General features: G+C 43.4%; 1 protein-coding gene across 4 annotated transcripts in view; it reads right to left on the bottom strand.

The window, feature by feature from the left end:
- The window catches only part of rfx4 (regulatory factor X, 4), a 145208-nt gene that overhangs the window by 113258 nt on the left and 18472 nt on the right, over window positions 1-13478 (bottom strand). For 3 of the 4 annotated variants that reach the window (XM_043708850.2, XM_043708851.2, XM_087996892.1), the window contains exons 2-4: window positions 3745-3834; window positions 1781-1841; window positions 1228-1351 (exon numbers count right to left, since the gene is read on the bottom strand). In XM_043708850.2, coding sequence (XP_043564785.1) covers window positions 1228-1351; window positions 1781-1841; window positions 3745-3834 — 275 coding nt within the window. The remainder of the gene's footprint in view (window positions 1-1227; window positions 1352-1780; window positions 1842-3744; window positions 3835-13478) is intronic. The other variant, XM_043708852.2, reaches the window with a different exon arrangement.

Here is a 13478-nt window from a genome sequence, read left to right as displayed (position 1 = left end):
TGTGAGAGAGAAAGAAGCACAGGAGACATGTTTCAAGGAGAAAAGAAACACAAATATAGATAAAGACACAGGAAAAGAGAGTGAGACATAGATACACAAAGGTAAAGACACTGGGAAGAGAGAGCTGGATTCAGACAGAGACACATAGAGCTAAAGACACAAGGAAAGAGAGACAGGCAGACAGACAGGTACAGTGAGACAGAGTCACACACAGGGACAGAGAGAGAGAGATTGAGACAGAGGGACACATAGAGCTAAAGAAAGACAGACGGACAGACAAAGTGAGACAGAGATACACACAGATATGGATACGGAAAGAGAGAGACATTGAGATTGAGACAGAGACACGCATAGAGATACAGACACACACATAGGCGCACACAGACACACACAGAGGCACCCACAGAAACACACAGAGGCGCACACAGACACACACAGAGGCGCACACAGACACACACAGAGGCGCACACAGACACACACAGAGACACCCACAGACACACACAGAGGCGCACACAGACACACAGAGAGGCGCACACAGACACACACAGAGGCGCACACAGACACACACAGAGACACCCACAGACACACACAGAGGCGCACACAGACACACAGAGATCAAGACAGAGACACACACAGAGACACCCACAGACACACACAGAGATTGAGAAAGCCTGGATTGAAGCAGTGGGAGTGTCTTGTAATGTTGGTAATCTGGCTAAATACCCCTTGGCTGGAAGATGAGACAGAATTCACTGATCCATTTAAATGCTTTACAGTTTATTAGCCTAACTTTGGAGAGGATTTTGTGATAATTATTTGAAAATACTGCAAGGATTTCAACAAAAGGTTGTTCCTTTCGGATATTTCCTGGTGCACTTTCAACTTTTTGGCATGAAACATTGCAGCTTAGAAAATTGTTTCTTAAATTTCAGAATGTCACAAGCAGAAGCTTTCAAAAGATGGCTCGCTCCCAGTTCCAAAGCCGGACTCACTCCCCACCCGGCTTCCCAAGGCCGGTTAACTCTTGGCTACCAAGCAAGCTCATTCTTCAACCCTTGCTCTTTCCACACTGCCCCAGGAACCAAGCCAACTCTACTACTCCACAGCCACTGAGCTAACTCACTCCCAGTCACTATCCCAGTGCACGTCCAACCTTACAGGCTACCAGGCTGGTTCACCTCTGGTTACCAAATGTGCCCTGCCCCGGTTACTGAGCCAACTGCTCACCTTGCCGAAGCTTGCTGCATTAACTGGCTGTGTGTCATTCTTCTCACAGAAGTCCAGGTAGTGCATGTACAGAGCACTGCGAGGTATACAGACTCCTTCTGCAATCTCATAGTTCTCCTCAAGCCTGAATGGAACAGAAATGAGGTTAATCAATTATCCAGTGTAGCCTTCCTTCAGAGCGGGAACATCAATGATTTTCTATACGATAGAAATCCTGTTATTAAACTGTTGATTATGCTATTTTAAGGAATTGCTTCCTCTATATCATTACAGACAGAGTAAATTAAAACACACTGCTCTGAACAAACAGCAAATCTCAGATTGTTCAGGATCCAAGGAGAGGTCAGCAGTGTTTATATTAAAACCACAAAATGTTACTGATAATTACCGTACAACTTGTATAACTGATGTTCTGTTAATGGTGGAAGGAGGGAGTGTGCAGAGAAAGAGATTGAAGAAAGACAAAGGCGGATAGGAGGAAGTAGAGGGTGAAAAGAGATCGGGGTGGGTAAAAACTGAGGGGCAGATTGGCCTCGTTCACTTATGAACTCACCATTGCAGGGTGGCCGGGGTTGAGTGTGGTTTCGAGGCTCGGTTGTTTTCCTTCTCTTCATCTGTTAATTCAGAAACAAATAGAACTGAGTTGTCCCAACTTTTCAGTGATGAACTCTACACAATGCCTCTCATCAACACCCACCTAGACTCTCACAAAAACATGCAGCCCACTTTCACACTATCAAATATCCACCCTTATATACCAACACACACCCACCCTCTCACACCATTACACACCCACCCTCTCACAACATCACACATCGCCTTCTCACACCATCACACACCCACCCTCTCACACCATCGCACACCCCCTTCTCACACCATCACACACCTACCCTCACACCATCGCACATCCACCCTCTCACATCATCACACACCCACCTTCTCACACGATAACACACCCACCTTTATACACCAACACACACCCACCCTTCTCACACCATCACACACCCACCCTCTCACACCATCGCACACCCCCTTCTCACACCATCACACACCCACCCTCTCACACCATCGCACACCCCCTTCTCACACCATCACACACCCACCCTCTCACACCATCGCACACCCACCCTCTCACACCATCGCACACCCACCTTTATACACCAACACACACCCACCCTCCCACACAATTGCACACCCACCCTCTCACACCATCACACACCCACCTTCTCCCAACATCACACACCCACCTTTATACACCAACACACACCCACCCTCTCACACCATTGCACACCCACCTTTGTAACACCAACACACACACCCTCTCACACCATTGCACACCCACCCTCTCACACCAACACATACCCACCCTCTCCCAACATCACACACCCACCCTCTCCCAACATCACACACCCATCTTCTCACACCAAAACACACCCACCCTCTCACACTAACACATACCCACCCTCTCACAACATCACACACCCACCTTTATATACTACACACACACACCCTCTCCCAACATCACACACCCACCCTCTCACACCAAAACACACCCACCCTCCCACAACATTGCACACCCACCTTTATACTCCAACACACACCCACCCTCTCACAACATTGCACACCCACCCTCTCACACCATCGCACACCCACCTTTGTACTCCAACACACACCCACCCTCTCACACCATCACACACACACCCTCTCACACCAACACATACCCACCCTCTCACACCATCACACACCCACCCTCTCACACCAACACACACACACCCTCTCACACCATCGCACACCCACCCTCTCACACCATCGCACACCCACCCTCTCAAACTAATACACCCATCCTCACACACCAATACACAATCCCATTCTCTGAATTCTGCAAGAACGCCTTTCATTTGCATCATGTTATAGCATTCGCAATGCTTATCATGTCATGCTTGCACTGATTTAGGGAATTACCTTTTTGAGAGTGAGTACGACGCCCACATTATTCGTGTTCATATGCTTCTCTCATCATTGGTGTGATGTGAGCATCACTGGCTCGGCCAGTATTCATGGTCCAACCCTAATTGCACTTGAGAAGATAGTGGTGAGCTACGTTTATGAACCGCTGCAGAACATGCAGGGCAGTTGACCCACAATGTCACAAGGGAGAGCATTCCAGGATTTTGACCCAGTGACATGAAGGGAGGGAATTCCATGATTTTGACCAAGTGACAATGAAGGAACAGTGATATATATCCAAGTCAGGGTGGTGAGTAACTTGAAGGGGAACTTGAAGGTGGTGGTGTTCCCATGTATCTGCTGGCCCTGTCCTTCTAGATTGTAGTGATTGTTGTTTTGGAAGGTGCTTTTGGAAGAATTTTAGCAAATTGCTGTAGTGCATCTTGTAGATGGTACACACTGTGGCCACTGTGTGCTATGATATTTCATAATGCCCTTGGACTGTTCTCTTTCTGGGCTTGTTTGTTATCGAAGTCCTGTTCCCAGTCAAAGCACCCACCCAGTACTCACGTTCCTCACCAATGGACACGTTCCCCAATGAGGTGTGGTTTGGAAACCTTTTGCTTTCACTCTCGCTGAGGCACCTTTCAATCCAACTCTCTGTAACAGAAAATAAATCCATCAACGCTCAGTCTTCACCAATTGAAATGGCTCTCTTCTAAGTCAGTGTAATTATCAACATGCACAGACCTCAGTAGTACTGACTCTCTGGGTCACACCAGTCTGGACAGATTTGGATGGCGAAACTCAATGCGCCCACCGTATAATTTACTCCAGCTCCTATTTCATGTGTTTTTATGCAATCTACAATCCTGCTTAACCTTCTAGTCAATTCTTGAATTTATATCCACATTTACAGAAGGCACAGTCCCTAGGAGAGAGGAGTTGAGTGTCAATGGGTTTGCCATTTATATTGCAGAGGTACACTTGTGAAAGTCATTGCTTAATTAAGTACCTAGAGCACTTATAAAGAGACTAATGTACAGTGAACTCTCGGCTGGTAGCATCTCCTGTTATCAGGAAGACAGGGGTTTAGACTTCCAATTGTGAACAATTCTCCCTTTCACGTTATCCAGGGTCAGTTTATACTTAAGGCTTGAGTTACCATTTGGGGCTGGAATGCAACACCACCTTCTAAGGTCCAATCCAAATGTTCAATGTTTCCTTTCAAAATCTGGTTTTGCTGTAGTCCACCCTTTAAGAGGTGGTTATTGAGTAATTCAGTTCATTTGGTTTTTCAAAAGTTTGCAAGGCCAGACTGCAAGGAAGCAGAAAGGTTTAATAGTGGGGGCTAACGTATCTCATACTCTCTTATGAAATGTCATCAAACTGAAACATTGGTTACTCTCTCCACAGGTTGCTGCCAAATCTCTGGATTATTTCCAGCACTTTGTTCTTATTTCAGATTTCCAGCAATGTAGCATTTTGCTTTTGAATATGTAATGCTGCAATCTGTTAATAAACCTATTATCATGCAAAGTGTTAATGTCTAATTTCATTCTTCCCCTAATTGGCTTGGGATAAGACCATAAAGCCAAAAGAAATAGACACAGGAGGAGGCCATTCAGCCCCTCATACCTGCTCCACCATTCAATGGGATCATGGCTGATCCCCTTTCCTCACTTTCCTGCCCTTTCCCCATAACTCTTGGTTCATCGACTGATCCAGAATCTTCCTATGTCAGCCTTAAATGTACACAAGGACTCTGCCCCCATAGCTTTCTGCGGCAAGGAGTTCTAAAGACTCACAACCATCTAAGAAAAGAAATGCCACCTCATCTAGGCTTAAATTGGTATCCCTTTATTCTGAGACTGTGCCCTCTGGTCCTAGACTCTTCCATGAGGGGGAACTTCTCTCAGCATTTACCCTGTCCAGCCTCTTAAGAATTCTCTATGTTTCAATGAAATCCTGTCTCATTCTTCTAAACTCCAGAGTTCCAACCTGTTTAGCTCTGGTCACAAGACAATCCCTCTAAACCAGAGATCATCCAAATGAACCTTCTCTGATAAGCCTCTAAAGAAATGACATATTTCATTAAATAAGGAAACCAAAACTGCTCACAGTATTCCAGATGTGGTCTCACCAGCACCTTGTACAGTTGCAATGATACTTCCCTACTCTTATACCCCTTGAGCTAAAGGCCAACATTCCATTAGCCTTCCTGATTACCTACTGCACCTGTGTGCTGGCTTTCTGTATTTCTAGCTCAAGTACTCCCAAGTGTTTCGGTGTTGCAGTTTTTTCTTCAAGTAAATAATATTCTGTTCTTTTGTTCTCCTTTCCAACATGAACAACTTCCCATTTTCCCATGCAATGCTCCATTTGCCAACTTTTTGCCCACTTACTTAACCGATCAATGTCTCTCTGTAAACCATTTGTACCCCTCTCACAGTTTGCCTGTTTTGGTGTTGTCTCCAAATTTGGCTACAGTACATTCACGTCCTTCCTCCCTGTCATTAATACCAATTGTATACAGTAGTGGTCCCAGCTATGATCCCTGTGGAACCCCACTGGTAAACGGGTCACCAAACTGAAAAAGAACACCTTAACCCCTCTTGCTGTTTCCTGCCCATGAGCCAATTCTCTGTCTATATTACTATATAATCTCCAACACCGTGGGCTCTGATCTTATTAGTTAACCTTTTGTGAGGAGCTTGTCTGGAATTGCAAATACAACACTTCTGCTGGTTCCCCTCTATCCATTCTGATTGCGACTTCCTTTAGAAACTCGAATGAATCAGTTAGACACTGATTTCCCTTTCATGAAGCCATGCTGACTCTGCTCGATTTAATTATGATTTTCCAAAGGTTGTGCTATTGCTTCCTTAATAATTGATTCTAATACTTCTCCAGCAATAGATGTTAGGCTAATCGGCCTGTAGTCACATGCTGTTAGCCTTCCTCCCCTTTTGAATAGGAATATAACATTAGCAATTTTCCAATCCTCTGGTACTTCCCCAGAATCCAACATTTTTGGGATCAAGATATTAGTAGGGCCATAAGCTCCTGGAAGAGTCAGCTATCTCTACATCTACAATGTGGTCACATAGTGTAGAAATGACTTCAGTTCTGTATTAGCATGGGCTGTATAATGACAGTGATCTCCCAATCCTGACCCCCCCCCCCCCCCCAAAGACTTGACATTGAGCATAATGAAAGACAAATCATCATTTAAAAGTTCTTAAGACTTCATGGGAAATTCATCATTTAAATATGGACTGGTGTGAATAGGAGAGAGAGAAGACTTCATCCCATCACCATTCAGTGCATAAGTCTGAGCAAGATCAGAGAGGCCCCTGGTTTCAAGTGAGCCTTTTAATGAAGAAGAGGCTCACATTTTCTCTCTGTCCCTCTATCTCCTACTTTCTCTACCTCACTCTCTCCCTCTCTCTCGCTCCCAGTCACACTTTCACTCACTCGCTCTCATTTTCTACCACTGTGACATTCTCTCAGACACTCTCTCTCACTCTCACACACTCTCATACACACACACTATCTCTCTCACACATACTCTCTCTCTCTCACACACATACATGCACACACATTTTTGGTGATAGCAAACATACTTCAGTAAGATTTAAGGATATGGATAAGGACAGAGATTGACAGAATAAAAAGGTTCTGAATTGGAGAAGATGGGACACGATTTGGCAACAGTGGACTGGGAGCAGCCATTCGAAGGAAAATCTACATCAAAGCAGGGGGAGATTTTACAACAGGTAATAGTGAGAGTACAGGGCCAACATGTTCCCAGCAAGGGGAATAGCGAGACCAAAATTTCCATGGAATCTTGGATATCAAGGGCTGTGCAGGATTGGATAAGAAAAGAAAAAAATAAGCTGATGATAATTACTGAAGGCTCAAATCAACCCATGTCCTAGAGGAATAAAGAAAGTGCAGGGGGTAATTAAAAAAAAGTTAGGACAATAAAGGGGAACATGAAAAAGCATTGGTGTGTAACATTAAGGAAAATCCCAAGGCATTTTTTAAGTATAATAGGGGCAAAAGAATAACCAGGAAAAGAGCAGGGTCCAATGTATATGTGGAGCTGGAAGAAACAACTGAAGTTTCAAATGTATTTTGCATCTGTATGTATAGTAGAGCAGGACAATATAGGCATAGAAATCACGGTGTTATGTTTGAATGATTTAGCATTGAGATAGAAGAGATATTAATAGTTTTAGTCAGCTTGAAAGTGGATAAATTCCCAGGCCCAGGTGAGTGCATCCAAGGCTGCTGTGGGAGATTAGGGACAAAATTTCAGGGTTCTAACATTCATTGTCAAATTCTCTCTGGACTCAGGAGGACAGCTAGTGTATGAAAGGTGATAGAGATAAACAAGGAAATTACATACCGGTGAGTCTAACATTTATACTGGAAAACTATTTGGAAAAAAAATCTGAGGGACAGAATTAATCTCCAAATGGACCAGGCAAGGATTGATTAATTAGGATAACGTGGTTTTATAAGGGGGAGATCATGTCTAACCAGTAGATTGAATTTTTTGAGGAAATGAATAGGCATATATAAGTGAGGGTAGTCAAGTTAGTTTAGTCTACACAGACTTAATAAGGTTTCTGATGAGGTCGCATATGACAGACTAGTTAAGATGCTAAGAGTCCATGGGACCCAGCGCAGTTTGGCAAATTGGATCCGAAATTTGCTTAGTGGAAGGAAGCCGAGGATAATGGTCCAAGGACATTTTTGTGATTGGAAGCCTGTGTTCAATGGGTTGATGCTGGATTCATTCCTTGTTGTTGGTTGTGTACATTAATAATCTAGACACGAGTGTAGGAGATATGATCAGGAAGTTTGCAGATGATACAAGAATTGGTGATGTGGGAAATAGTGAGGGGGAAAGCTGTGGAAGACAAAATGATATAAACAGGCTGGTCAGATTGGCTGAACAGTGGCAATTAGAATTTGATCCTGAATGATGTGAGGTGATGTTTGGGAAGGCTAACAAGACAAGGAAGTACTTAACGAATAGTAGAACCTGAGGAAGTTCAGAGAATCAGAAGGACCTTCGTATGCATGTCCATAGATGCTTGAAGGACAGCTAAAAACAAAAGGAATCTGGGTGTACAAGTACCTAGTTCCCTCAAAGTTGCCACCCAAGTGGATAAGGTTGTTAAGAAAGCATATGGTGTTTTGGCTTTCATTAACAGGGGGATCAAGTTTAAGAGCCGCGAAGTTTTGCTGTAGCTCTACAAGTCCCTGGTGAGACCACACTTGGAATATTGTGTCCAGTTCTGGTCGCCTTACTATAGGAAAGATACAGAGGCTTTGGAGAGGGTGCAAAGAAGGTTTACCAGGATGCTGCCTGGACTGGAGGGCTTGCCTTACGAAGAAAGGTTGAATAAGCCCGGACTTTTCTCTCTGGAGAGGAGGAGGAAGAGAGGAAACCTGATCGAGGTGTACAAAATAATGAGTGGAATAGATAGAGTCAATAGCCAAAGACGTTTCCCCAGGGCAGGACTGACTGATATGAGGAGTTATAGTTTGAAGATATTTGGTGGAAGGTATAAAGGAAACGTCAGAGGTAGGTTCTTTACACAGAGTTGTGAATGCATGGAATGCGTTGCAAGCTGTGGTGGTGGAAGCAGAGTCATTAGGGTCATTTAAGCAACTGCTGGACATGCACATGGATAGCAGTGAGTTGAGGGGTGCATAGGTTAAGTTACTGTATCTTACATTAGGATTAAACCTCGGCACAACATCGTGGGCCAAAGGGCCTGTTCTGTGCTGTACTTTTCTATGTTCTATGTCCTGTGTTCTAACAGATGGTTAAGAAGGCATATGAGATACTTGCCTGGGTTAGGCAAGACAGTGAATGTAAGAGTTAGGTGGTTATGTTGGAACTGTACATAACACTAGTTAAACCATAGCGAGAGGACTGTGTGCAGTGCTTATTGCTACACTATAGGGAGGATGTGATTGCACCAGAGTAACAGGAGATTCACCAGGATATTGCCTGGGTTATGAAAAGAGACTGGATGAGTTGGGTTGTTTTTCTAAGAGCATAGAAGGCTGAAGGCGGAATCTGATTGAGGTGTACAAAGTTCTGAGGGACATACCCAGGGTAGGTGGGGAGAAACTTGTGCTGTTGGTAGAAGAATCAATAAACAGGTGACACAGTTTTAAAATAAGAAGCAGAAGGTTTAGATGGGATTTGTGGATTTATTTTCACCCAGAGGGTGGTGGGTATCTAGAACTCACTGTCTAAAGAGGTGGCCGAAGCAGGAATCTTCAAGACCGTTTGTGAAGAATTTTGATGAGTATTTGAATTGCAAACAAGGCTAAGGGCCAAGTGTTGGAAAACAGGATTAGAGTAGACAGATGTTTAATGACCAGCATGGACATGTTGGGATGATCGACCTCTTTGCATGACGTCAAAACTTAATGGCTCTAAAATAACTAACCCGCGGAGTTAATCAATCCCTGATGCATGATTGATCATTAGGCCATTAACATTAACATGACACGGTGAGCAGCAGGGCAAAACATCATGCGAGGAGCAGGAAAATCGACGTTTTGGGAAAAATCCCTTCATCAGGAATGTCCAAAACATCGATTTTCCTGCTCCTCGGATGCTGCCTGACCTGCTGTGCTTTTCCAGCATGTATAAGCAAGGGTAGTCAAGCTAGTGTAGTCTACACAGACTTCGACCACACTGTCAAACTTGTGGAAAACATCAATGACGTCAAGTTGTCTAAAGTGCTTGTAAACATTCAGATTATCAGTCCTCGGAAAAGAGATGATAATTTTGTTATTTGCTAAGATTGACAAAGGAAAAGGTATCAATATACTATCTCATGAATTCTAAAAACCTGTACCCACAGACATCGGAAGAAATGGTGAAATCTATGTATGCAAAACTGCTAACATACAATGCTTCACCAATTGCACATGCAGGATCAAATATGATGAAGTGCAAGTACAAACAATCAGCCTGGACATTGCAGATGTTCTGCATTGTAGACATTGCTAGTTCAACAATTGCAGATGTACCTGTGTGCTATGCCCTTGCACTATTCACAATCCATCGAATGAGTCAAACATCAGAGAGATTCAAGAAACACATGAATATGAAAAAAGAATGGAGACACATCACTTTCCTCCAAATTAGTGGAGTTAAAATCTCAGCTGTCTGAGGGACAGAGAAAAATATGAAGCACAAGAGGAAACGGTTGACCAACTAGTTCAGCATAAATTCAGAGCAGAAGTTACCATCTCTGAGGTTACAAAATCTTTAGGAGGTACCTCACTAGGACGAGTTAACAGCTGAAAAAGGAAGGAAGCAGGATGAACTACAATCTCATGACCAATGAAAATATGACCCATTTACAGCTGGAAAAATTCAGTAAAATAGATCAGACTCAGCAGATCCAGCTACAGAAACATCAGCTTGAGCTCAAAGCACTGCTAAAGAAAATGACAGAGACAAAAAAACTGCAGATGCTCAAATCCAAGGTAGACAGGTAGGAGGCTGGAAGAACACAGCAAGCCAGGCAGCATCAGGAGGTGGAGAGGTGTAATTGACAGAACAGGTGGAAGTGCACAACACATACAATAAGGAGCTGCAAATCATTAATGAGAGTCTTTTTGAAAATAAATGCCAGCAAAAATGCTGTCATGGAACAACTAATGCAAAACATCAAGGATACCAAACAATCTCTGAAGCAGTTTGTGAAAAAAATATTGGTGTTAAAGAAAACCAAACAGAAAGAAACATTGAAGAGGCTGGACAGCTAATGGAGCAGATTATCAACATAATAAACTATACTGCACCAACAGAAGGATAAAACTTTGATAAAATTAGAAGGATCCATGGGAATATTGCATGCATTTCTGGTCTCCTTCCTATCGGAACGATGTTGTGAACCTTAAAAGGGTTCAGAAAAGATTTACAAGGATGTTGTCAGGGTTGGAAGATTTGATCTATAGGGAGAGGCTGAACAGGCTGGGGACTGTTTTCCCTGGAGCGTGGTAGGCTGAGGGGTGACCTTATAGAAGTTTATAAAATCATGAGGGGTATGGATAGGATAAATAGACAAAGTCTTTTCCCTGGGGTCGGGGAGTCCAGAACTATAGGGCATAGGTTTAGGGTGAGAATGGGAAAATATAAAAGAGACCTTCGGGGCAACTTTTTCACACAGAGGTTGTACGTGTACGGAATGAGCTGCCAGAGGATGTGGTGGAAGCTGGTACAATTGCAGCATTTAAAAGGCATTTTTGAATGCCTTTTATATGAATAGGAAGGGTTTGGAGGGATATGGGCCGGGTGCTGCAGGTGGGATTAGATTGGGTTGGGATATCTGGTCGGCATGGACCAAAGGATCTGTTTCCATGCTGTACATCTCTATGTCTCTATGACTCTAAAAACTTCAAAACAAATTTGAAACTCTTAAGGAACAAAACAATAAGTTCTTGAAACGGCTGAGATACATTTCAATTATAGAGTCATAGAGTCATAGAAATATACAACACGAAAACACACCCTTCGGTCCAATTTGGAGAAAGTGAGGTCTGCAGATGTTGGAGATCAGAGTCGAGAGTGTGGTGCTGGAAAAGCACAGCAGGTCAGGCAGCATCCAAGGAGCAGAAGAACCGACGTTTCAGGCCAGAGCTCTTCATCAGGAATTTCCACTAAACCCTTCCTAATCATATGCCTTTTAAATGTTATATTGTACCAGCCTCCATCACTTCCTCTGGCAGCTCATTCCATAAATGCACCACCCTCTGTGTGGAAAAGTTGTCCCTTAGGTCTTTTTTATATCTTTCCCCTTTCACTCAACCTATGCCCTCTAATTCTGGACTCCCCACCCAAGGGAAAAGATCTTGTCTGTCTATCCTATCCATGCCCCTCATGATCTTATAAACCTCTATAAGGTCACCCCTCAGCCTCCAATGTTCCAGGGAAAACAGCCCCAGCCTGTTCAGCTCAAAACCTATAGCTCAAAACCTCCAACCCATTGAGTCATACAGCATGGAAACAGGCCCTTTGGTCGAACACTCATTGCTAATCTGATATAAAACCTGGCTGTACTCCATCAGGATAAGGAAATTCTGGAACTGCAACTGGAGCAGTAGTCCAAGAAAGGAAAACTAGATGATACAAATTAGATGAACAGACCACACCACTGATGATTGCTGACTCCAGCCAAATCATCATCGCGTGATCAGGACATATTAGCAAATTACCTATGCATAAGAGACTGATGGTTATTATAGCAAATGCTTTTTTGCAAGTGCTTAAACTTAATGTTTGGAAAGGAGGGGCTGTTGCATATATATTTTGCCTTTAAGAGAGTTCACTGTAAGAACTCCATGTGTTGTGTATATGCAATGCTGTGACTTTGCCTGTCATTATTCTGCAAGCTGCACACTCAAAAATCTGTTAGTTTGCTGTAATTTCTGCTTCATAACTTCTAATGTGCTTTACTGTTTAAAATAAACTAACCCACAGAGTTAATCGATCCCTGATTGGTTATCAGATCATTACAACTAATATGTCCTGATCACGCGATCATCTTTCTGTTGTTGTCTCACTTACTCTCTCCTTGTCTTTCTATCCCTCTTTCCCTGTCTCAGTCTCCTTTTCTCCTTTTACCACACACTCTCTCTTTCCATCTTCTACACTTTCACCTTTCCTGCCTCTCTCTGTCACTGTCTTCCCCCCTCCTCCCTCCCTCTCTCTTTCTCTCATCCTGTCTTTCAGTCTCACCTTGTGGTAAAATGTGACACATGAAATCATGAGCAATCTAACTGCTCATATAACCCTGACATCCATAACGGAAAGGCAACAGTCTGGAATGAGCATGTGCATAGAGAGGTCTTAGACACTACACTAGACAACTGTGTCTCAGAATCACGTGTGTTCAGATGTAAATAAAGGAATGCTACATAAGGACTAGAAGAGTTTTATTCAGTGATAAGGAGCAAGCAGCCTTAGGGACAATGTAGATGTGGAGCCCTGGAGCCCGAGATGCTCCAGACTGGGATGTGAATCTGGCTTGAAGCAAAAGATGAATAACCACAGTAGTTAAGAAAAAAACTTTCTGAGCCAGGATCTGAAATTAAATCAGGGACACAGCTAAAAAAGGAAGACTCTGAAAGCAAGACTTCGGAATTTTTACGGTGTGTTATGAAATATCTATGACTGCTCAGCCACTGACACTCCACTTATTCCTTAATAATCCCGATCCTCTTCAGTCAACTCTTTCTTCAAATCTCTGTGGTTG

This window comes from Chiloscyllium plagiosum, unplaced genomic scaffold (assembly GCF_037043375.1).
Source record: "Chiloscyllium plagiosum isolate Xiang-an unplaced genomic scaffold, Cpla_swu_hap1 HiC_scaffold_19, whole genome shotgun sequence".
NCBI lineage: Eukaryota > Metazoa > Chordata > Chondrichthyes > Orectolobiformes > Hemiscylliidae > Chiloscyllium > Chiloscyllium plagiosum.
This window is presented reverse-complemented; position numbering and strand designations above follow the sequence as displayed.